At 46.4% G+C, this 26,512-nt stretch overlaps 1 protein-coding gene across 1 annotated transcript in view; it reads left to right on the top strand.

Annotated features, from left to right (window-relative positions):
- Window positions 1–26,512, top strand: part of KCNQ3 (potassium voltage-gated channel subfamily Q member 3) — a 127,320-nt gene that overhangs the window by 45,787 nt on the left and 55,021 nt on the right. Inside the window, exon 2 of the mRNA XM_027132063.1 lies at window positions 26,175–26,265. Coding sequence (XP_026987864.1) covers window positions 26,175–26,265 — 91 coding nt within the window. The remainder of the gene's footprint in view (window positions 1–26,174; window positions 26,266–26,512) is intronic.

Here is a 26,512-nt window from a genome sequence, read left to right as displayed (position 1 = left end):
CACACACACACACACACACACACACACACACACACACACACACACACCATTCCTCTGTGGTCCAGGACAGAAGAAAGGAAGTGAGGAAGGGGTGCTAGGCCACCATTGTGTCTCTGGTGTGAGTTTTCAGTTTTCAGTTTTCTCTCTTCTCCAATAAGGGAAATTCGTCATACTTTCTAGGGAGCAGGGGAAAGGTTTTCTTTTTATATTGATTATTTCCAGGAAGATTGTCACCATTTCATAATACATAGAAAGAGCATGGATTTTAAATTGAAACAGACCAGATTTTGACCTCCCTCTGTGCTTCCTACCTGTGAGGTACTGGGTGCACTGCTTAACCTTAGTTTATCTCATCTGTAAAATGGGGAGAATAAAACCTTGCAAGGAGTAAATGAAATATGATATGAAAAGAGTCGAACTCTTTTTATAAATCCCCCTTTCTCCCTCCTTTTCTTCTATGATTTTTTTCTGTCTGCCATTATTAGAGAACCCTTCTCATCAAAACTGTGGTTAGAATTATGGCATGGGAATATTTATTCATTCGACAAAAATCTACTGGACGCTCACCATGTGCCGCGTGCTATTTAGATGCTAGGGATGCAACACAACTGGGTTTGTTCATTTTTCTATGATGTGCCTCACCTGTGGGTTACACCTATGCTGCGTACTGTGCTAGGTGGGAGGCATGCAGCATGCCTGGAGTTTATTCATTTTTCTATTTTATTCCCCATCCTGTAGCTTACACCAGGGCTATCTGATCTGAATGGGGCAGAGATTTATTCTCCTCGGGAAACAGGCAAAGTCTGTGGTCATTTTGATGGCATTCATAAAACCTCCCTCATTTAGGTTTCAAGGATAAGGCTCATTCTGCTAGGTCTTTGCATCCTCTATTAAGAATGCACCCTCAACCACACACTTGGCTAGGCAAATTAATAACACAAATAAGTCTGAAAATATTTAACCTCCTTAGGAGAACAAACTGTTTTTCAAGGAGACTGGCAAGTCCATTTGCATGCAAACGTTTAATGGGCTGCTTTTAAATGATCTTTATCTATTTATTGAAGCAGGTCTGCCCAGACCCCTCGGCAGTTAGCTCTTAGATGGAGCCGCACATGATCTGGAAATCATCAAAATGCACTTATTGAAAGATGCTCAGTAGTTGGAACTTCCAGTGGTTTGCTTGGACCTTTGCCCCAATTAGCTCAATCAGTCAGCTTTGACTGAGCTCACTGTTACAACCAACCATGAAGAAATTGTAACTACATGTACATTGCACATAGTAGGTGATTAAGAAGCAGTGTTGGATGAATGAATGAAGTCATGTGATTTATTTCCTCTGCACCCTGTCTGGACACTCTTAGATTCCTCTCCAATGGATGTGCTGCTAAACATTTAACAACCAGCCCTGAGCAGGGGAAGGGCGGGGCCCTGTGTTGCAGTGTTTGCTGGTTTCTGAGGTGTAAATAGTCCCTCTCTGGTGAATTTCAGACTACTAGCATGACGTCACTGAACACAGGGAAGAGATGGGCACCCTTATATAATATCTCTACCAGACAGAAAACAAAAGATGTAAATAACCTCAAGGGCATAGATAACAGTGAAATATAACATCATTAGGTAGTGATGAGTTTTGAGCATTTAGGACCTTTTTTCATATAATTTATTTTACTATAAGCTTATATAATTTAGTTTTTAATAACAGATGAGTTTAACCATAGCTTGAAAAATTACTGAGAATTTAATCGTCGGCTCTCTGGAGTCCCATGAAGGGGTTCCAGTGCACCCCTGTTTTTTACGCATTTCACATGTGCAAGCTCTGGAGTGACACCGCCCCCTCTTCCCTCTCTGTGCTCTCTGGGAGGACTGGGGGCTGATAAGTGCTTCCTAAGATGCAAATAACCAGATGATGGGGTGTGCCCTCTCCCTGCTGAAGGTCCAAGAGCATGCTGTTTGCACCTCGTTAGTGGCATTTTTCACCTTCTTTTGTTTGTGTTAAGAGCTGTTCCTCTACTTGTCCCTTTCACTGGGGTCTGTACAGTGTGAAACCTGGATGTCCTTTGGGATCCAAGTGGAACTGGTTCCAACACTATCGCACGCATGGTGGGAGCCTGCTTCCCTCCACCCAGTCTCCTTAAGCACTGGGCTGTGTGGAGCGAGGTCATGTTTGCCTGTGGTCCTCTGGCTTAGAAATCTTCCGGGATAACATTCTGTGAAGGGCTCAGTACTTCCTCATTGATGCACATGGTGTCTCCAGGACCTGGAGCACAGCCCCTTCCCCCGATGTCCCTCAGAATATCATGCACATAAGGCAGTTGTGCATGTAGCAAACGCTCCCCAAGCTTCTGGCCTATTGCAGAGGTGTGTTTTGTTATTGCCGTTGTGGTGTTGTCATTGTTTTTCATTCCCATGTGGTTTGGTCCTCTGGCCCTTTTCTCATGAAAGCCTTCCATCTTCCACTTCTCTACCCAGCACTCTTCCATGAAGTGCAACTCCTCTCCATGGATCATGAAAGGAGTTTATTATACAGAGAAATGTAGCTATTTATGCTTTTTTGCATATCCTCAGACTCACGTTTACTGATAATCATGGACCCTCTTTTCCCAGTCTCCCCTTTGTCTCACATCAGGTTTTCAAGAACCTGACTCTGAGCTATAGAATACAAACAAAGGGACGATTTCAGCAAAGTCCTGAGGAGGGCAGCTTCTACCTGACCCTACCAGGGGTCCCAGAATGTGAGTTACAGTCCTGACCCAGGACCCATCCGTCATTGGCTAAGCCCCACCCCCATCTGGCCATACATTCTACCTTCTGCTCCTGGCCACAGATGAAGCATTTCCAGCAGCCCATGGGCTACTTCTTCCAAAGAAGAATAGCAGATAAGGCTTGTTGGAGGAAGGAAACTGAGGAGCAGTAAAAGGTCCTTGGTTAGAGGCTCTGGGCAGAGCATGGACAACGTCTGCTACAGTCTTTTAGGGCAAAATAGAACTGCCCAAAGCTTTAGAATCCCTGTCTGGCTCCCTTTTTCTTGGATCATCTCTATGAAGAGAAGAAGGCAGAGTAGAGATTTATTATTCCCCTCTGCTATGAATGATTCACAGCCTTGAGATACTACGTTGCTATGGTTCAGGGCGTGTGGGGGAGATAGACCTGTGCAACCCAAAATTCAGATTTACAGGGTGGAATTTGCAACTGCTCATATGTTTCCAAGAAAGGAACCTCAGTGCCTGTGAACCAGAAGAGGGCAAAAAGACTTGGAGCTCCAACCCTGGCAGGGATTTGGTTAAGGAGAGTCAGCGAGTCCCACTCCCATTCATTCAATAACTATTTCCGGAGCACCTGCTATGCCCCAGGTACTGTCCCCAGGTGTCTGGGCTGCAGTGATGACCAAGAATGACACGTTCCACCTCTCATGCATCTAAGCCCAGTCTCCTCTCCAGTAGCATCAGGTATATCACCCAGCCTGGCAGATTTGCAGAGAAGAGCGATGAGGTAACGACAGGAAAGTGCTTCCTTAGCCCTCATGTGGCTGAGTCATTTTTGCTTTCCCAGGTAGAGCATTCATCAAAACAAGGACTCTTTTAAATAGGGGGATAGTTTAATTCAGTGCTCCACAAATGGTGCCAATTGCATGTGTGCACGGAGAGGGAGGGAAGTGAGGGGAGGGGAGGGGGTGTTGCCAAGGGTCGACAAACATCCCTCCCCATAAAGCCACTATCACTTTTGCAATTATATTTACTTGACGTCTGCATAAGATTCTTTTTCCCTAAGTATAGTTGATTTATAATGTTGTGTTAGTTTCAGTTGTACAGCAAAGTGACTCAGTTTTATATATATATATTTTTTCAGATTCATTTCCATTATAGGTTATTACAAGATATTGAATATAGTTCCCTGTGCTATACAGTGAATCCCTGTTGTTTATCTATTTTATATATGGTAGTGTGTATCTGTTAATCCCAAATTCCAAATTTATCCCTCCCCTCTTTTCCCCTTTGGTAACCGTAAGCTTATTTTCTATGTCTGTGAGTCTATTTCTGTTTGTCAGTAAATTCATTTGTATTATTTTCTAGATTCCACATATAAGTGATATCATACAGTATTTTTCTTTCTCCATCTGACTTACTTCACTTAGTGTGATAGTCTTTAGCTCCATCCATGTTGCTGCAAATGGCATTATTTCATTCTTTTTTATGGCTGAGTAGTATTCCATTGTATATAAACCACATCTTCTTTATCCATCATCTATTGATGGACTTTTAGGTTGCTTCCATGTCTTGGCTGTTGTAAATAGTGCTGCTGTGAACATTGGGTTGCATATATCTTTTCGAATTGCAGTTTTCATCTTTTCTGGATATATGCCCAGGAGTGGGATTGCTGGATCATATGGTAGCTCTGTTTAGTTTTTTGAGGAACCTCCATACTGTTCTCCATGGTGGCTGTACCAGTTTACATTCCCACCAACAGTGTAGGAGGGTTCCCTTTTCTCCACACCCTCTCCAGCATTTATTATTTGTAGACTTTTTGGTGATGGCCATTCTGACCGGTGTGAGAATGGCCGGTAGTTTTAAAGACTTGTTTTTGAAGAAAGAACTCCACTCCTAAGTAAAGAAGAGGAAGAAAGAGAGAGGGAGGGAGGGAAGGAGGGAAGAGAAAAAGAGAAGGAGATATTGGCCTGGTTTATTTAAAGTCTACTTCAGTTGGGAGCACAAAAGTCTGCCCGTATATTTTCAGGAGCACGTCTATTGCTTAAATGATGGTCTGTATCTTAGTATTAGATGGGAAACGATCTGCAGAAATTATCCAGTTACTAGAGGACATTGTCGCTCAGAAAGGCAATGTGACTCACTCCCAGTCACCCAGGTAGTTGGCAGATCCAGGACCAGAACCCAGGCCCTTGACTTCAGTCCTGGGTCTTTTCACCACCCCTTCCCTCCACACCTTGCTTTATCTTTAAAGTGAGGACAGTTCCACACACTTACAATGCACTAGTTAGGTACCTTGGTTCTGAGTCATTCTGCATATTTTTCCTTCTCTCTTTGTCTTTTTTTCTTGTCCTCATTTCAAGGAGGAAACTTGGTGTCCTCATCTCTAAAGAGAGAGAGAGAAAAACATCCCATTTGAGATGCCACGCTCATGACACATTTCCCATGCAGCCCCGTAGCTCGGCGTCAAGGAGCATTGATTACTCAGTCCCCATTAGAGCCCCGTGAGAGCACAGGGACCTTGATAAATGGATCTGGGGTCTTCGTTACTGTGTCTAGGATGGTTTACAAACCAGAGCTTGCAGTAGCCTACCAAGGCGGTGGCTGGCCTTCGGACCGGCCCACGAAGGATGCTCTCTCTCTCCACATCCTCTGGGTCTGTGGCCTGTGAGGGACACACCAAGGACAAGCTCTGTCAGCATCTCAGGGTTGGAGGGGATGATGTATGCCTGGCAGGAGCTGCGTGTAACTGGTGTTGATTTGGGTCTTTGAGCCCTTGATGCTGGCATGTTATCAGTAGCTACTCTCAGATATGGAAAGATGAAAAAGCCAAACCCGCAAGCTCTCTCCAGGAGATGGGCTCCAGGGGACAGAGGGGAGTGGGAACCCTAAGCCAGCATCCCTGATCCCCCTGGGAGGGGGAAGTCATGGGAAGCTGTGGAAGGAGAGTGGCCCCTCCGTCAATGAAGTCCATGTGCCACTGGAAGGACTATCAGACATTCAGATGGCAAAGCTGCAAGGGACAGTTAATGCTCCAGCAGCAGAACTCAGTGTCCAAGACGATATGGCAGCTGGAGATACGGGCTGGGTCTCAGAAGATGAAGTGGAACAAAGATAAATGGAAGTGCTTAGTACTTAGGTCCAAGAAGACGTCGACTACACAAGCACTGATAAACGATCTATGATTCTATAATAAATGTGGGGAAAAAAATCTGTGTTTCAGTTTTCCATAAGTTCACTTTGAAGAGTCGACAGTGTCCTGTGCGTGCCCCAAACTCCGATGACGTCAGAGGCTGTCTGAGTCGGCGGTGGTGCGACCTGAAGAAGTCTGCCTTCTCTATCCACAGCTCCAGGCTGCCTGCAGGGCTCTGTGTGGAGAAGAGCATCTCAGGGCTCCTCAGGCCTGGCGGGAGTTACCCCAAGTAGTTAATGCCCATGTAGGGAAGAGCCAACGTCATAGCCCTGGGGGATGGATGGTGATGTCAGTGGAGACAGAGCAGAGAGAGGAGACGAGGACTTGTCAGCAGGAGGAATACAGAGTCTGCAGCCTGAGGACCGAAGCCTGACAAAGTACCCAAGTTGAGTCTTCACCTAAGAGTCTTCTTCTAAAAGGGGCCATGCCTGGACATCCAGAAGGGGGCCTCGCACTTTACATGGTCAGACCAGCCTTGTGTGTAGATCTAAGGACCACTTACTGAGGGTTCGTGGAGAGTGGAACATGTCCAAAAGAGAATGATCGACATGGCAAAGACACTCAGAAGTCTGTCATCAGAGGCCAGGTTTAAAGAGCATGATTCCAAACCAGAGAAGGGTTGGGTGGTGGGCGTGGAGAGCCATTTGTGAATGAAAGGTAGTGTTGTGTATGTTTCCATAGTAGAGAAGCAAGACAGCTGGGTAGAATTCATGGGGAGACAGGTGTCAACTCCTTTTGGGGAAGGACTTGGAGGCTCTTGGGACCAAGGCCACTGGTGGGGCTTTTTAAGGGAATTTTGCAGGAACTGCAGGAATCAGTTGGACATGGGGAGATAAGAAAGTGAGTGTGGGAGCCTGTGATGAATAAAAGGAGGTCAAGGTCAGCCGGCCAGAGGGGCAAACAAGGCATCAGTGGGCACCCACCCTGCGTGTTGCACTATAGTATACAGTCAAGAATGTGAGGTGTTTTTGTTTTTTGTTTTTTTTTTTTTTGCGGTACGCGGGCCTCTCACTGTTGTGGCCTCTCCCGGGAGTTGCGGAGCACAGGCTCCGGACGCAAAGGCTCAGTGGCCATGGCTCACGGACCCAGCCGCTCCGCGGCATGTGGGATCTTCCCAGACCGGGGCATGAACCCGCGTCCCCTGCATCGGCAGGCGGACTCTCAACCACTGCGCCACCAGGGAAGACCAAGAATGTGAGTTTTGTTGCCAGATGAACATCAATGCTAGTTCTACCACTTACAAGCCATGTGGCCTGGGAAATTTATGTAACCTTTGTTAAAAGATAATTTTTTTAAAAAAGTAAACTCATGACTCCGATACATATATAAAATGAACATATGTTAAAGATTTTCTTTAATTCATCAATTAATGAAGGAACCAGGCAAAGGTTACAAAAGACTCAAAAGGGAGAAAACAAACATTCATAGATCAGGACTATTGAAATAAATGGACACCTGGCAACGCTGGGTTTTTTTCACAAGAGGAAGGGGAAAGAAATCAATTGAACCTATACTAGACAGGACAGAATCTGAATGTTTAGAGACAAGAATTAGTTGGCTTTGCCTTCTCTTATTTACAATTTAGTTATAAAGTAGCTCAAAGACAATGAAAGACTAAAGCCCCTAAGGACAGTGAAAAACTTAAGATAACCTGGGAGGGTATGATCTAAACAATGCAGAGTTTTCTTATACCTTTTAGAGTCTCTGTTTGCCCATCTTGAAAATGGCAGAGATTGTATATCAGTAGTTAGCTCTGAGGATTAAAGAAAATGATGCATGCCTAGGGCTTCGGTTAAGAATCTGCCTGCAAATGCAGGGGACACGCGTTCAAGCCCTGGCCCGGGAAGATCCCACATGCCACAGAGCAACTAAGCCCATGTGCCACAACTACTGAGCCTGTGCTCTAGAGTCCGTGAGCCACAACTACTGAACCCACGTGCCACAACTACTGAAGCCTGCACACCTAGAGCCCGTGCTCCCCAACAAGAGAAGCCACCACAATGAGAACACCACACACCACAACGAAGAATAACCCCCATTAGCCGCAACTAGAGAAAGCCCGTGCATAGCAATGAAGACCCAATGCAGCCAAAAAGCAAAAAGAAAATGATGCATGCCTTGCGTTTTGACCAATGTCTGGCACATGACAAGATTTTAATGAGGTACCCGGCAGGCATGATGGTTGGATGGAAGACACACTGTAATAGGAGCCATAAGGCAGGTCTGTGCAGAGTTCTGTGGGCCCAGAGGAAGGCACTGTGATCTCTGATGGGGAAGCCATGCAGCAGTGGCTTCTGTGCCGACTGTTGATGAAGATTAACAGTGAGCATTTATGTGCCATTTTAGTGGATTGTCTTGTTTAATTTTCACAACTACCCTAAGGTAAATATAATTTCCCCATTTTACAGGTGATAATAGTGGAATAGTGTGGTGCACAGACTTTGAGGTGGACCTCACCATCCCCTCTACTGATACACATAATAACATGAAAGCTTAGCGCCGTCTTGCTAGAGTCCCCCCTGCAACCTTACTGTCTCCCTTTCTCCCTCCCTCCCTCCTCTCTCCATTTCTGGCTTTAAAAAAGCAAGTTGCCATGAATCCCTTTGGCCACAGAGGGAGCTTGGACACAGGTTCGTCCCCAGTCGAGCTTCTGATGAGAACCCAGCCCTGGCTGACATTTGATACAGCCTTAAGCAGGAAACCTAGATAAGCTGTACCCTGACTTTTTTTTTTTTACTGCACTGGGTCTTCTTTGCTGCTCGCAGGCTTTCTCTAGTTGTGTTGGGCTGGGGCTACTCTTTGTTACAGTGCATGGGCTTCTCATTGCAGTGGCTTCTCTTGTTACAGAGCATGGGCTCTAGGCACGCGGGCTTCAGTAGTTGCAGCACATAAGCTCAGCAGTTGTGGCTCGCGGACTCTAGAGCACAGGCTCATTAGTTGCGGTGCACGGGCTTAGTTGCTCCGCAGTATGTGGGATCTTCCCAGGCCAGGGCTCAAACCCGTGTCCCCTGCATTGGCAGATGGATTCTTAACCACTGTGCCACCATGTATGCTGACTTTTGACCCACAGATACTGTGAGATGATAAATGTGTGTTGTTTTAAGCTGCTAAACTTGTGGCAGTATGTTCCATGGCATAGAAAACTCATTCATATAAGGAGATTATAGATATCGAGTAACTTGCCCAGGGTATCTCACTAAAAATTGTTAGAGCCATGATTCAGACACCATTCTTTCTGATGGCACAGACACAGCCCTGATCAAGGCAGGTACCCACCCCAAGCTTATGTGCTTCTTTGACTACTGACCAGCCAGAGACAGGATTCAAATCCATACGGTTCCGCTCCAGAGCCCACAGTGTTAAGTGGTGGCGTATTCCTTCCAGAGAGTGGCTTTCAACCCTGACCTCACATTATTATCATGTGGGGGAAGTTTAAAAACTAGATCAGCGTTGGCTCACCAGAGCAATTAACCTAGGAGATCCCTGGGTTGGGGGTGGCCCATGGTATTTTGCTTTCGACGATCCACAGTGATTTTAATTTGCAGCTGGCTTTACAAACTGCTGTTGCAGGGCGTAGGGGATGCCCAGGAAACCATATCATTACATCTGGGGAGAAGCCCTTTGCTAAAAGATAATTTAGGAAAAGGTGAGGTCACGACTGGCATCATCATTTTTCCATTGAAACACAAACATTGTTTTTAATACCCAGCTCTTCTTGCCTAAGAAGGGGAAGCCTCGTTCAGCTTGTACTTGGCTGGTACCAAATATCTTCCCCAAGTGCTCTGGCAAACGCTGCTAGACAGGAAGAAGAAAAGACAGAGACAGGTGATACAAAGTCAGAGAAGGAGGAGGACACCTCCTGGAGAGGTCAGAGAGTTATGACACATGAGACAGACAAGGGCTAATGAACATGAAACCCCATTGCCGATTATCTTCAATGAATATGGGGTGTGTCTAGAAGTCAAAGCACCCACAAGTGGCCCATCTCTCTTCCCACACAGGTAAATCGTTCCCATAGTTCCTGAGAAAGGGCCTGTCTGCTTCCTGCTCTTCACCATTCCCCTGTAACTGAACCCCGAGGGCCTGTTTTAAGCCACACTCTGCCTCGTCTGCCTCCTCTCCAGTGGCCTGAAGCCCAGGACATTCCCTGTTGCACCTCCTGGTGCAAATAAGAATCACAAATCTGTTCTAGATCCAGAAGGTGTCTTGGGAGGATGAAACGTGGAATGAACATGAGCTGAAGTCCTGCATTGTGCCAGAACTGTGTGTGCTTGTTCTCACTGATTCTCCCAGCCCAACTCTTACAATCGCTCTGAGAGGTCAGTTGGTTAGACCCCTTTCACAGATGAGGAAATTGAGGCTCAGAGTCAGCTTGCCCAAGATGGCCCAGGTAGTTGGTGGCAAAGTCTTAAAATGAGATTTCCTATCCTAGTATTCCTTTTCCTCCCCATCCCTCTTTTCCCACGTGTCCAAATACATGCAACTTTGGCTCCACTTTCTCAGCCTTCTCCTCAGATAAATATTGTGGCTCAATTTACAAAGGTTGATGCTGGTCCTAGGAACTGGGAACTGTGGAGCCAGTGAACCCAAGCCTGAGGTAACTCCCAACACCCGTGGCTAGCGAATGGTCTTGCATTTTTCCCTCCAGTGACTGACCTTAGAAATGCGAGGAAGGGGGTCTCAAAGCTCCAAGATACTGTTGGGTTTTGAAATTGTAGCTCATAGCTGGTAACGCCTGAGAACTTATTAGGGTGCTCTTGACTGCCCTCTGTCCCCACACAGTGGCACGTGCTCTGTCCACTTTAATGTCCGCTGGAATAATTGGTTTCCTGATGATGCTGTAAGTATCTCAAAGGCAGACCTGATTCTTGGATCACCTCTGTACCTTGACACGGGGCTCAGTACAAGTAATTGCTCAGTAAACGTGTATTGAATGAAGGACTGAGTGAGTGAATATAAAATCCAGGAGCATTTAAAGATGAACACGGTACCCAGGGAAGGAAGGAAATTGCTCAAACAATCAGCCATGATAGCTGTTGTTTCTACAAGTGCAGCTGGGCAAACAGATGTGTCTCCGTCATGCTAACGCCATCATGGGACACACTTTTTTAAAAAATCTTTCTCATTTTGGAAACTTGAAGCCACTAAATGTTTCCATTCTAATGAGATTTTCAAAAGCAGAGAAAAAAAAATCTAGAATAATCAGGGCTTGTGTCATGCTGGGGGGAAAACAGCGAGGGGCCCAGATCTTACTTTGTGTCTCTGTGTTTAGCTCTCAAAAGAAACACTAGAGCCATTTGTAGGAAGGTGCTAATGGAATAAGAAAATATAAGATGTTTACACCTTTTGGTTTGGGTTTAAGAGGACCAATTTTTATCTCTGAATGAGAAAAGTCTCCAGGGCATGGTAAGAAAAGTAATATGCCAATTACACACTGGCATTTTTCCCACTGTCTTCAGCCTGAAGGCGGTTGAAAGGCTGGCTTGGCCCCTATGTAAGTGGGAAGGTGAATGCCTACTTGGGACAATTTCAGAGCTGTTGAGAAGACTTGCTCCCTTTTCTCCTAAAACCTCTGTTGTTCAGCTGGAGCTCCCGCAAGAAGTAACTTAATCCTGGGCGCAAGGCTTTATTCCCTTTTAAAATGCAAATCCTAGGTGCCATTTTATACCTATTAAACTAGCAAGTCAATTAGCAAACTGTATGAAATAGTCAGTGCTGGTGAAATTGGGTGACAATGGGTGCTCCTGTGTTCCTGGGGACAGTGTAAAGTGTGTGACCCTTCAGAAAAGTATGAAGAATCCATTCAGAATATCTGAATGTATCATCCATTCAGATGTTCAAAGCCCAGATATTCTAGAGTTTTATTACGAGGAATTGGTTCTAAAGAAGGAAAAACTTCACGCACAAAAATATTTACCATCGTGTTACTTATAACAATACAGAATTGGTAGCAACGTAAATCTGAATATCCAGCAATAAGAGAATGGTTATATATATTTCAGGGCACTGATATCATAGAATGCAGCTCTTCCATTAAACATGATTGTTTTGAATATTTTATAGCTAAGTGGAAGAATATTTATGCTTTAATAAGATAAAAATGTAGACTGTGCTGCTGAGACAAAGCAAATATTAAAAATTGTGTATGCCTGTGTCCTTGGGCTGCAAAAGGGCAGGAGAAAATGAAAATAGTTGATTTATTAGGCTTGGAATTAAAGATGAGGATTCCTTTATTTTGGTCTCCATTGTTTGCTTTAGAAGGTCTTCTGTGAATTGAGGGTTTTAAACCAAGAAGACTGGAGATGCACAGAGGAAGGTATCTGATGGTAGGCGTGCACAGAGACCAAGAACCAGTGAGGAGACGGGATGCTTTCGATCTGCAGGGAGAAATGCAGAAGAAAAGGCTATTATTGGGGCAGCTGTAGAGGCTGGAAGACTGTGGGAACAGAGGTGACTTGGAGGGGAAGGGAAGGGATGCCCTAGAAGCACATGCTTAGACTCTAGGCTCTGGATTTCAAGCCCCAGCCAATTCCTTGCAAAATATCCTTATGCCCAGATGGAAGAGACATGAGGTGGGACTGGAGAGAAAATGCTAGCCTCTACTGTGAACCTTTTAAGACATGCCCCTCTCCTTCTGGAAAGTGGGAGGGGTGAAGGGGAACCATGCAGCCTATTTGCCATTCCTCCCATCATCTTGTCACCTTCCACCCTCATGGATCCAACCTGGATCTCTTCCAGCCTGGTCCTTTTGGGTGTTTATGGAGGCTTCATTACATAGACATAATTGATTGAATCATTGGCCACTGGTGATGGAACTCAAGCTCCAGCCCCTCTGCCCTCCCCAGAGGAGTATTTTACAAAATACTCAATATTTTGTAAAAACCTATAAAGGAAAAGAATCTGAAAAAGAATATATATAGATAGATAGATAGATAATGAATCACTGTGCTGTACACCTGAAACTAACACAACATTGTAAATCAACTATACTTCAATTGAAAAATAAAAGAAAGAAAGAAATTTGACAAAGGAAATGGATGGGAGTCTGTGCTCTGGACACTGGGAATGGCTTGAAGGGGGTTGCAAGTTACCAACTTTCACTGGTGCTTACCGTCCATCTGCACTGGAATAGCAGCCTCTGTCCCATGTTTACACTGGTGTTTTATTAGCCTCATTTTAGAAATAAGGAGACTGAGGTTTCCAGAGGCAAGACGAGACCAAGTGCACACGGCTAGAAACGTGATCCAGAAATCGAAACCAGATTCTGCCTTCCCACTAAGACCTTTCTTTTTCTGATAAACCAAGTTGTCCAAACGATGCTTGGCTCTGTGTGTGTGGAGGTGGGGAGAGAGAGTGGGTTAGGAGGAACAGGGTGAGAGGAGACGGGGGCAAAACGAAAGCCTTTCTGTAGAATTGAAATGAGGAGTTGGGAAGACAGGGAGGGTGGGGAGTGATGGAAATGAGGCTGGGGGAAGATTGCTCTGGACTTTCCAGGATGGATTGGAGGGACAAGAGTAGAGGGCTGTAGGAGCCAGGTCAGGGGACCACCTGGAGTGATCCAAGAGAAAAATGAGGTAGCCTTTCTAAGGCGTCAGTCCTAGAGATGGAGGGAAGTCGACCAGATGTCTGATATTATTTCAGAGGAAAAATGGGCACAATTTGCTAAAGGATTAGTATTCCTGTAGGGGTGGAGCACAGCTGCAGCATAGGAGTAGGGGGGCTCCCTGTATCCTGGTGGGGGAGCCGGGATGGGCACCTGGCAAACCTTATCTCACTGAGTACTCGTCACAGCTCTGTGAGCAGCCCTTTGTGCCTTCCTTTCCAAATCTTCCAGTAAATGAGCTGAAGCCCGGAAAGATGGGGTATCTTGCCGGAAGTCATGCACCCCACGAGAAAGAGGATCCAGATTCAAACCTGGGTGCCCGTGATGGTCGTATCCAGGGAGGAAGGGCGTAAAGCCTGTAGCACTTGGGAACACATAGGGTTCCTGATGCTATCTGAGGGGAGCCCCAGGAAGCTTCACTGCATGAAAATGTGGGAGCTTTAGTTCCTGTGAAATAAAAGATGGGAAATGTTAGGAGATGCAAACAAACTCGGGCTGTAACAGGTCCAATGAAAGCAGAAGGTCTGAGGCCAAATAAACCCTGGACCCACACTAATGCCTGTGCCCTTCTGGTGCTGGGGACATGGGATCTACCTCCAGCCCCTCAGACATCCCCAGAGTCCTGTCATGACCCTTGTCCTGTCCAAGGGTTTGTCCTAAAGGACTTTGCTGTAAGGCAGCCTTACCTACCTCTGCTTTGTCAATTCTAAATGCATGTTTTTCCCATTTTAACATCTCTAAAATGAGGGTGTGGAATACGATCAATGGCTGTCATAATTTAACTGTCAGTTTCCCTTTCTTAGTAGTTTATACAATTATAATGGGTCTTACAATTAATTGTGTCTGAGAGATAATGAAATATAGTGTTTCTTGGTAGAGTTACCCAAAGATGATATACGTGAGATGAACTCCAGATGTCTTATAATAAGAACAGTTGCTTCCAGTTATTGAGAAATTACAAGTTTCCCAGGCACTTTATTTTATGGAATATTAAAAATAACAGTCATAATAATAATACTAATTGCCAACATTTATCAAGCACTAGCCTAAGCACTTTATTATCCCCATTTTACAGATGGAGAAACTGAGGCACATTTGGTCCTCACAACAACTCTGTGAGGTGTAATACAGGCATACCTCGTTTTATGGTGCTTCAATTTATTACACTTCACAGATGTTACTGTTTTTACAAATTGAAGGTTTGTGGCAATCTTGCTTTGAACAAGCCTATGAGTGCCATTTTTTTCAACAGCATTTTCTCACTTCCTGACTGTGTCACATTTTTGTAATTCTGGCAATATTTCAAACTTTTTCATTATTATATTTGTTATAGTATCTGTGATCATTGACCTTTGATGTTACTACTGTGACTCACAGAAGACTCAAATGATTGTTAGAATTTTTTAGCAATAAAATACTTTTTAATTAAGGTGCATACATTGGTTTTTAGACATAATGCTATTGCACACTTAATAGTCTACAGTATAGTGTAAACATAACTTTCATGTGCTGTGGGAAACCAAAAAATTCACGTGACCTGCTTTATTGTGGTGGTCTGGAACCAAACCTGCAATATCTCCAAGGTATTGCTACATCTGCAGTTATCCCCAAAATGAATGAGAGACATTGAAGGATCAGAGGGGTTGAGTTACTTGCCCAAAGTCACACAGCAGTAAATAGTGTAGTCAAAATTCAAATTCATTCCATGTCTGATTCCCAAATTTAGGGTCCCAATTATAAATATTTCGTAAATGGGCATGTACGTTGGCAAATTGGGAGGAAAGTACCAATTGCTGAGTGCTGAGTACTACTAGCCTGTAAGCATCTTATATCTGTTATCCCACTGAATCCTGTTGGCAGGTAGGCACTTCATCCCACTCTATAGATCAGGAACCAGAAGCCCAGTGGTGAGGCTGGCCTTGAAATCCTGATGTGTTTGGCTGTAGCGCCCAGGCTGTTCCCTGACAAGAGGTGCCCATGACACTTGGTCAGGTCGTGGAGAAGTTTCCTCGCAGCCTAAAGTAACACAGTCAGTGCCATCCACAAATATGCTTCTGGGGCAGAAACGGTGCCTTCAGACAGAGCTGCTGATTTGTTTAAAAACCATTAGTGGGCTTCCCTGGTGGCGCAGTGATTGAGAGTCCACCTGCCGATGCAGGGGACGTGGGTTCGTGCCCCGGTCCGGGAGGATCCCACATGCCACGGAGCGGCTGGGCCCGTGAGCCATGGCCGCTGAGCCTGCGCGTCCGGAGCCTGTGCTCCGCAACGGGAGAGGCCACAACAGTGAGAGGCCCACATACTGCAAAGGGGGGAAAAATACCATTAGTAAGCAGACAGGATGCTCAAGAAGAAATGCATTGTAACATACCATGAAACTCAAATAGATGTTTCCAGAAACAGATTCACCATGAAACTAATGAAGCTTAAACTGCAAGCCCAGTGCTATTTTTTATCATAACTTGTATTCTTTCCCCTAAGTTTGTATTTCTTTTCTTCCACAAACCTGGATGGATGTGACCCTATTTTATTCCCCTAATCTTGTTAAATATTCTGTCATCTATCTCAACCACGGTGAGATTAAATCCTTTACTTTCAGTTTTAAATATTTTTTTCTGCACTGCAATTAGGCATATCAGACATCTTGAGGTGGTACCGATTGAATTCAGTTGCCCTGGGCTCTTAGTTTAAATCAGAAGTTGGGAAACTTTTTCTTAAAAAGCTGAATAGCAAATATTTTAGGCTTGTGGGCCAAATGGTCTCTGCTGCAGCTACTCAGCTCTGCTGTTGCCTCACAGAAGCAGCCACAGACAATATATAAACAAAGGAGAGTGGCTGTGGTATAAGAAAATTTATTTACAGAAGTACCAGCTGGCTGGACTTGAGCCCAGGGCCGCAGTTTGCTGACTCCTGGTTTAGATGGTCAAAACCTGCATCTGCGTTACGCATCTGTAAATCTATAGATGGATGTGGACAGGATATACATAGATCAAGATATAGATACAGATTTGTCTGTGGTTCTTTGTGACTATGATTTTCTTGCCTCATTTCAAGAACAGGGAAGTTTTTTTAGGACAAAATGATTTTTTCTATATCCCATTAAAGTCATCTTTTTACTCTCCTCTGTGAGCATAAGATGAGAAGGAAGGAGGTAAGAAACTGGCATCTGATGAATGCCTGGTAATTACCAGGATTCCAGGCAGTTTACATATGTGGTTCTCTTTTCGTCCACATGACCATGCCATGAGGTAGGTTTAGAGGGTCCCTTATTCCACAGTTAATAGGAATCAGTGAATATCTACTTAAAGGGAATCTGCTGAAAATGGGGACCAAACTTCATACTAAACAGTGAAGGAAATTTCTCATTAGTACGTAATCACAAAAATATAATTAAAATACAAAAACATGTTTATTGTATCTCATAGTTCACAAAATTGAGGTTATAATTGCAACTATGCTCTAATTTTTACGATGAAAAAGGACTCAATTGAGTGTTAATTTGAGGTTATGTTTTCTTTGCAAAAACTAGATGATAATACAATATAACTTCACATTGTATTTTCTCCACATTCTGGGGGAAGGATTGTATGGTATTTTTCCCACTTTGAAGTATCAGTTGACTTGTCTTTCGTTGTTCCAGCACGATTGTCACTTGTTAATGGCTTTGGTGTAGTTAGAACAGCTCTCCATCATCATATCCACCAACTTCATGGAATCCTACATCCTTTGTAAGCTTTGCCTTTTCCCTTTGCAGATGGTTCACATTGTACTATTGGACGCTGTACCTGATAGGGAGGCAGAGACTGACGTTCAAGGCCGTGATGCCCAAGGTATAGGCTGTGTTAAATCATTGAGGATGTGTGCATGGAGACCTCATTAGAGAAGTGGTTTTTAGTTAGGAGGATTTTTGCTGCCCTGTGCAATCTCTGAGCTACGCAGACTGGGATAAAGAAGAAGTTAAGGAAGATCCTTTGATTTGTCACTCCTGTGTTGTCGATGAGAAACCGAGGTTCAGAAAAATAAACCTGCCCCAGGTCATCTGGTTTCTAGGTGGTGAGCCAAGATTCAGATCCTGGTGAACTAGTACTGGTTATCTATTACTGCATAACAAGCTGCCACAAAACTTAGCAGCTTAACATAACACACGTTTATCATCTCGGTTGCTGTGGGTCAGGAATCCAGGCGTGGCTTACCTGGGTCTCCTGCTCAGGGTTTCTCACAAAGCCTGTGGTTAAGGTGTCAGCCAGGGCTGGGGTCTCATCTGAAGGTTTCACTGGGGAAGGACTCTCTTTCAGGCCCCCTTTTGGAGTTATTGGAAGAATTTTGTTCCTTGAAGGCTCTTGGACTGAGGGTCTTGGTACCTTGCTAGCCACTGGCTGAAGGCCACATTGAGTTCCATCCCACGTGGGCCTCTCCAAGATGGAGGTATGAACAACTTCATCAAAGCCAGCAAAAGAGGGAGTTTCTGGTGGTCTAGTGGTTAGGATTCAGCACTGTCACTGCCGTGGCCCGAGAACAAAGATCCCATAAGCTTCACAGCGCACCACCCCCTCCCAAAAATACAGCCAGCAAGAGAGAGTCTACTAGCAAGGTGGCAGTCACAGTCTTTTATAACCTAACTCCAGAAGTGACGTGCCACCTTTACTGTATTCTGTTGGTTAGAAACGAGCCATAGGTCCCAGCCAACTTTCCGCAGAGGGAATTAACCACATGTGTGCGTAGCAGGAGGCAAGATTCACTGGGATCATCTTAAGACTGACTGTTAACACTAGATTCCAAAATCTTTACTCTTCTCCTTTTTGGTACTGGTTACCAGGGGAGCATGGTGGATGCTTGCACCGTGAAGAAGAAGCTTAAAATATAACCTTACATCACTTTGTAGCACCACTACCTTGGAATGCTTTTGGATGTTGACTAAAAATGCTTTGTCAATAACAAGGCTTTGCAGATACGCCAGTCCCTAACACAGTGCCTGACACACGGGAAGCACACTGCAGATGACGAAACGAATGCCATTGAATGGGGAGAGGGGATTGGGGGCCAGATTGACTTTAACATCTCAGGATGTTTCAGAGATATGGCTTGTTCTGGGGAGGAGAAAAGGAAACACCCAGAGATGGACTGTTTCTCTCCACGGGCTTGGTTCAGATTCCCACTGTGCCTGCCACTCAGCATGGCCCAGAGTCCTGCTGGAGCCGGAAGTACAGAGCTCATGACTCCTGTCTCTACCCTATAGGGGGAAAAGAATATGACCTGCCAGCCCTAGGATAGCATCCCCTTTATCAGGAAGTGTAAAATGAAAACCAGGGTACTGGAGAGAGCATCTTGGTGGCACTGTTAATGGGACTGTTGTATATTTCAGCTGATGATATTATGAGGGGGTCAGAGGCATGGAACAGAACCGCTTGGTCTGGGGAAGGCTGCTAACCCTGTCCGCAGGCAGAAGACTCCAACCTTCCCACCTCCCAAAACTAAATGTGGCCTCCTTTAGGGGGGGCTGGATGGATCTGAGAACGCTGACACCCAGAATCCCTGCAGAAATAGACAAGTGATGACTCAGGCTTGGTATAGACGGTGCAGGGCATGGTGGCACTCAGACATCTTCCTACCAGGGCTTCTTCCAAGTAATAGTTGATTTCCCTATTCTAAAGGACAATCTCAGATCTGAAGAGATGGCAAAAAGTTCCATTAGCCACATGACACTGAGCCACAGGCCCGACCCATCCAAGCTCAAATTCACTCCTGCAGTAGCTAACACGAATCGGCCTCCGTGCTGTGCCGGGCGCGGTGTCACATAGCCTCCGAGCGTGGCCTTGTGTGCTTCTCATATGCACAACAACCCTGAATCAGGAGCTGTGGTCATTCCCACTTACAGATGAGGAAACAGTCTCCTAGCGGGTAAGTGACAGAGTTGAGATCTGAACTCCTGAACCCAAGTCTGTGCTTCTGTGAAAGCTCTTCCAGGCCCTCCTGCCAGGGTGGGCTGGAGGCCTGAACCCACAACAACTTCCCTTACAGGCCTTTTGGATCTTGTAACCCACTCATTTCACAGATGTATACACTGAGGCCTGGGAAGAGGAAAAAGCTTCTTCCAGTGCCTACGATGAGTCCACCACAGAGCTAGAAGTAGAACTCAGCTGTGTGTAGCTTCTTCAGAATCGCTTGGGCTAGGCACGGAGATTCTAGGAGGCCTTGGGGCTGACTCGGAGGGAACAAGAAAGCCCCTGACACACAGTGGGCGCTTTACCTCTGGGAGTTTCCACGGGGGATCGGTAGGATCCTGATGTGGTCTGAAGGCTGTAGCTTCTGCTGGAGAGCAAGGGTCAGGGTGGTAGCCGAAGATCAGGACCTGTGGGCTAGCTGCGGCCTCAGCACACCTGCCCCGTCAGAGGGGTCAGCTCTGCTGCGCCTGGCTAGGGAGCGTGATGCTACACATGCCCGTCACATGGCACACGGATGGGGGGTGTAAGGAGGAGGGTCCAGCGGTCAGCCGCCACCTTCCTCCCTCGGTCTAGGACCTTTGGTGAGCTGCAGGTACTCGGAAGATGCCTACCAGGACCCAGGAACCAGCCGCGGTCTCAGGGAACTACCTGGAAATGGAATTGAGCTTTTCTCCCCCAAACTGGAGTCCAGAGGAGAGGGGAAGCTGAACTGTGGGCCTCAGCCCTCCCCCTCTCTGGCTGGCTCTAACCTGGCCCCGTTCCCTGCAGAGTCTCACCCAAGTCCCTGTGACCGCTCCCAGCACAGGGTCCGGTCCCAGCAGCGCTGCCCCCCCTTCCTTCCTTTGGTGACCCCGCTGCCTGAGCCTGCAAGCTGTGTCCCTCATCTGTAACATGGGGGCACAGATATAACGGTGACAATGGCCCTGGCTGGCATTGCTGCTGTCTGGGGTAAAAGAGAAAATGATGTGCTAAGGAAACGAGCAAGTCAGTGCTGGAGTTTTCACTCTCTTGGGCTTACTTTGAACGAAGCCTGGGAGAGGGTATTTCCAGCAGGTCCGGCTTTGTTCCTGTCAGGGGATGCCCAGCTCGGGTGAGAAGAGGTGGGTAGGAGATGGTGTCTGGCTTAAGGGTATGTCAAGACCCTTGACCTTAACTGGCCTCATTGGCAAAGACGGCCAGGACCCTGCAGACAGAAGGACAGCTGTTGACTCTCCCCAAGACTTCAGCAAGTCCCAGGAGGGGGGTCGGGGGGAGAAGTGCTAGGTGAGGAACAGAGGGGAGAGGAAAAGAAATCAGGAGAGGGAGGGCAGTGAGAGGCGTGGAGTGAGGGAAACAGCCAGGGCTACAGAGGAGGAAACCACAGTGACAGAGGAAGTAACCGAATAATTGGGGGAGGGGGAGAGAGAGAGAGAGAGACAAAACAAGATGAGAAGGGAAGACCCTGGCTAGCCACACCTATCTGGCTTCCATCTGTGAGACTGATCATTTGGTCCTCCTGTCTGAAATCAAGTTCATATCTTAAGAATAAACTTTACTATGCAAGAGACCAAAGGGAGTTTCCCCTTCTCAGGTGAAAGAGGGCTTCCCCGCTGCTTGTCGCTTTATAAATTAATCATTGTTTTCAAATCCCAGCAAGTAAATTCCCCAGGTTGCCGGTGCTTTTAATTCCTGGAGATGCCAGGAAGTGCCACGTTCCGCCAGGTGTTTGCTGCCCTCTCCTGGCTGAAGCCCGGTTCTGCATGCCCCCTGCAGATGGGAACCACAGTGACACTGCGTTTTGGTGACAGGTTAAGGATGAGTTATCCCCTCACCTGGCTCTAAAATCACAATTGGAGCTGAAAGGGACTTAGGTCTCTAGCCCCAACCTCTCCCCTAAGCTTTAGACTTGAATTTCGACCAGCCTGCTGAATATTTCCACTTGGACCTCAAACGGCAGGTGCGCAGCATAGCTTGTCTTTGCTGTCGTCCTGGCCCCGGGGCACATACTCTTGAAGTCTGTGAACACCACACGGTCCACCCTGTCACCCACCAAGCCCCGTGAGCCTCCGGATGCCCCTCCTGCCCAGCCTACACATCCCAGTAGTCGCAAGTCCCGCTGAAACTTAGGAAGGATTCTGTCTCATGGAACCCCTGTCATCTCTGCAGGTCAGTCCATGACAACAGCTTCCTGACTGCTGTCCTGTCAGAGAGCAGTCTTTCTAGACATAGGTGATACGGGTGTGGATACTGATGATGATATAGATACAGATATAGATGACATGGAGGTGGATATAGAAATAGATAAAGATGATACAGATATGGATATGGCTATACCTACAGATGTAGTAGATATAGATCTTCTGCAGAATAAAGTCCGAACTCTCACTTGGCCAACAAAACTGTTCATACCCTACTCTGGCTTGCCCCTCCAGGCCCATCCTATATCCCTTGCCTTCTATTCCAACCACAGGGCAACTGCTCATCTCTGAAATTGTTTTTATCCATTCTCTAAACACATATGGGTTCTTCCTAAGTGCCAGGCTTTGGGGTAGTCACTGGGATACAGAGAGGAACAAGCTAGACCACCCTCAAGGAGTGGAGCCTCACAGACCAAACACACAAGTGCAGCCCAGACATCATCTGAAGAATGAGGGGGTGAGGTGGGGCTCTATAAAAACTGGATGCACTTGGTACAGATTCCCATCCACACTCTTAGCTTTCTGTTGCTGCCTAACAGATTGCCACTAACTTAGTGGCTTATAGCAACACATGTGAACCGTCTCACAGTTTCCATGGGTTAGGAGCCTGGGCATGTCTTAACTGGGCCCTCCTCTTGGGGTCTCACAAAGCAGCAGTCAAGGGGTGGGCTGGGCTGTGCTCCTTTCTGGAGCTTGGGAGTCCTCCAGACTCACCTGACTGTTGGTCCTTGTGGTTGTAGGACTGAAGTCCCACTTTCATGCTGGTTGTCAGGTTTCATGCAGGGCTGCTTTCAGGTCCTAGAAGCCACCACAGTTTCTGGCCTTGTGACCCTCACAGACCCTTCCCGACATGGCAGCTCACTTCAAGGCCAGCAGGTGATTCTTGCTCCATTCAGCTAAGATGGAGTCTTATCTAAAGTAACATAATCACAGACGCGTCTATCCCATTGCCTTTGCCACATAATGAAACCTAATCAAGGGAATGACATCCCATCACCTCCGCCATAATCTCTTGTTAGAACCAAGTCGAAGGTTCAGCCTGCACTCAGGCATGAGGATTATATAAGGGCATGGCTCGTTTGGGGTCACTTTATGGCATGGTCACCATGCACACACCTCGTAGACTCTTCCCAAGATTCACATACATTTCAAGTACAGGACTGTGGGTCGAGTCCGAGAATCTGCCTAAGGACTCTTGTTCCTCCTGAATTAGTTTAGCTGTGGGACATCAAGCTTTTCCTTCTCCCCACACATATCCCCACCCAGGCCACAGGCTCTAGCCCCATGTTCAATGCCCGGTAAAGACAAAACCACTCCATAAGGCCATGGTTGGTGATTGTCTTTGCAGGACCACGATCTTGTAATTTTAGCCAGTCTTGTACCTAACACCCTTTCAGCATGTGGCCATATCCTCTCCTCTTTGTCATTCCTGGCCCTCACGACCAACCCCCCCCCACCCCACCCCACCCCACCCACCCACCCCCGTCTCCAATTTCTGGCTACTTTTTCTTACTGAGAGGTTTGGCAGTCTTGTGCCTTTAGGGTTGCAACTTCCATCTCAACTGGATCAGTAAAATGTTTCACTAGGCAAAGGCAGTTCCTGCCCTAGGATGAATTCTCAAGTTGGGTGTTAAGATAGAGTGCTTTATTTATGACACAGTGCACAAACGATTACAAAATGATAATGGGTTAGGATCAGTACTGGAATAGAAATGCCTTAGGGTGCTCTGTGATCCTAAGGGAGGGATCACATGAGGAAGCCTACAGGCAGCAGCTGGGAGGCTCTGGAGGCAAAGCCATGACCGGCACCGTCAAGGTATCAGCAGGAAGACGAAGGGGCGTGTGTGGGGAGCGGGCAGGGAAGGGGAGAGTCGAGACAGACACCGGTAGGGTAAGAGAATCTGAGGAAGTGCTGTGATTCAGTACGGCCCGCCTGGGTGTGGGAGAGCAAGAAGAGATGAGGCTGTGAGGAAGGCAAAGCCAGATCATAGAAGGCTCACACCCCTTGCTAAAGGAGAAGATGGAATGGGGTTTTGTGTCCACGGTGCCGAAGGGTCCATACTCCAGGTCAACACATAAAATGGGCAATGTCCTGGATAAACCGAAACATATGGTCAACCCTAGCTAAGCTTCACATATCTTTCCACCCCTTTGGCCACAGCCTCTGGCATGCTTCCAGTGTTGTGCTCCCAAAGCATGTGGTGGACACTCAGATCATAACCTCAACCACACTCTCGGGTGATTATTTGTGCTCTGTTTCCCCCACTGGACTAGGAGAAATGATGGCTAGGTTTTATTCATGTTTGTACCCTTAAAGCCATCTCTCTGCCTAGGACAGAAGAGGCATTGATATTAAATCACAATAAAATAGTAGCTAACATTTAATGAAGGCTAAGTATCTGTCAGGCATTCTTCTAAGCCCATGACACAGATTATATCATTGAAAAATTGAGAGCACAGCACTTTTATTGGATCCATTTTACATATGAGAAAATCAGGATGCAGAGAGGTTGTGTAACTTGCCTAAGATGACACAGCATGAGAGGAGGGAGAGGATTCTAATCTAGATCTTATCTCCAGAGGCTTTGAGTGAATAAAGTCAAGTCTTGAGAGAACAAGAGCATGGATTTGTAGAATCGTCTAAGAGCACGTTTCCCAGAGCCTGTCCAGCCAGGGATGCGTGTGTGTCTGGGCAGGCACCAGGCATCATTTGCTTGATCTTAAACAGTGGACCGAACGACTCTCCATCCGTTATCTCCTGTGGTCCTCACAATAACTGTGATCTCTAGGCAGGTTCGTTATTCTCGTTCTATGGACGTGATCATTGGGGTTCCCAGAATCAGTGAGCTTCTCAAGATCACGTACCAGAGCCTCCTTCTAGTCCATATCTTTGGACTCCAGACTGTATGGTCTTTTTACTGACAACGCAGTTGTCCTGATGGTAATGACTCCTTCTGATGAAGTTCTTCATTGCTAAAATGGGAATGATCATATCTACCTTGGGAGGCGGTTGTGAGGATAAATGAGCTGATAGATGTAGCAACTGCTCACTAAAGAGTGGTGGGGGGTGTTGATGTTGTTACAGTTGTCACTGTCATCATCGTCATCGTCAACATCACCTGAGAAGATTTGGGATGAAGAGAAGGCAGATTCCAGCTATGGATCAGGAGGCATGAATTTAAATAAAATGGCCAAACACAGGAGGGAGTTGAAAATCTTGTTTGGGTTCATAGGCAGGGTTGGAAACATGGATTCAGGTCTGCAGATCAGCTGCACTGTTGATCAGAAAATGTGATCAGGAAGGATCACCAAGGGCCGGAGCCAGGACTCTGGTCCAGTCCAGGGCCAGGAGCAGACATTTCCCAGCCTCCTTACATCACGGTCCTTACTGTCACACCATGAGATCGCTTCCTGTTTGTCTGAACTCTGAGCTAAGGAGGACGCATCCAGCTTACTCATCATTGAATTTCAGCTCTGTGTCCCCCAGTGCCTGCCATATAAATGTTGGATGGATGGATGGATGGATGGATGGATGAATGAATGAATGTACAAGTGGGTACCCACTTACACAAACCAAAAAAGCATGGATTGGAACCTAGCAGGGCACAGAGCCAGATTACACAGAGCAGGAGAGCTTGGAGTATGTGACCCAGCCTCCTGCATGGACCCTCGCTTGTAATTTCCCTCTTACACACCCAGGGAACCTGGTGCTGACCATTGAACCAAAGACTCTCCACCAGGAGCCAGGGAGAACCCTTTTTCTTTGCTGAAACAGGGAAGCGTGCACACACACACACACTGTCCCTCCACCACCATCATCACCCCCCTCACACACAGGGAGTTTATAAACATAATAATCTCAAAGGATTGTTTGCAGTTAGCTTCTGCCTGAGGCGGGGCCATGAACCAGATGAGCTCGCAGTGACTTTTCAATGAGCAACACTGCATCGCGGTGGCTTCTGTTCTTTCTAGCAGGAAGCACACTTGGTAATTTCAAAATCGATTCTGAAGGCCCCCAGTTGAAAGAGGTTGTTTCCTTTAGTAACCATTGACTGTCAAAAAAATAATAATAATATGAAGATATGGTGACAGACGCCATCACCGAATTTATCAATCGTTGGATGCATTTGTTTTTATTCTAAGAATGTTTTCATATGTTTGAAAAACATAGACCTGTATGTGCAGGACACATGATTAACATATTCATATTCCCGTTGATTTACCAAAGCTTGCGGCAACTTTGGTTTTTCAAGGCATCTGCAGCCCTCCAGGGCTGGGACCCGATGATCTAATTCAAATTCTCACTGTTTCCACTAACTAGCTGGTAAAGTAAAAGTTATGCACATTGCTTCACCTCTCTCAGCCCTGTTTTCTTTAACTGGAGCACTAATTCCTACCTGCCTTTCAGGTGTGTTATGAGGTTAAATGGGGTCACGGATAAAGCACACACCTATGTCGAACGGATGCTGTAGCTTCATCCCGTCTGACACCTTCGCAGTCTTGCCTCGGCGCAATCCAAGACTAGACGCTTCCTTAGTTTCCTTCTTCCTTCCCCTCTAGGTTCCTGATTGTCCTTGGGTGCTTGATTCTGGCCGTCCTGACCACCTTCAGGGAGTACGAGACTGTTTCGGGAGACTGGCTTCTGCTGCTGGTGAGGAGGCGCCTGCCCCGTGGTGCTGTGCTGTGGGGGTAGATGCTCTGGTGGGACTGCCAACGATGAAGACAAGGAGGCCCTTGGGTGCAGTTCTGCCCAACCGGTTTTGGCTTCCTGGAGTCTCTGGCCAAGTCCAGGCCCAGGAGAAAGCATTGGTGGATCAGTTGATGAGGTCTGCTGGGGGCACAGGTGGAGCAGGGAATGGCTGGCCTGTGTTATTCCAGGTTAGAGATAAGGGGACATA

Source organism: Aethalodelphis obliquidens, unplaced genomic scaffold (assembly GCF_003676395.1).
Source record: "Aethalodelphis obliquidens isolate GAN/ISIS:26980383/991018 unplaced genomic scaffold, ASM367639v1 scaffold41, whole genome shotgun sequence".
In the NCBI taxonomy this organism is placed as follows: domain Eukaryota; kingdom Metazoa; phylum Chordata; class Mammalia; order Artiodactyla; family Delphinidae; genus Aethalodelphis; species Aethalodelphis obliquidens.
This window is presented reverse-complemented; position numbering and strand designations above follow the sequence as displayed.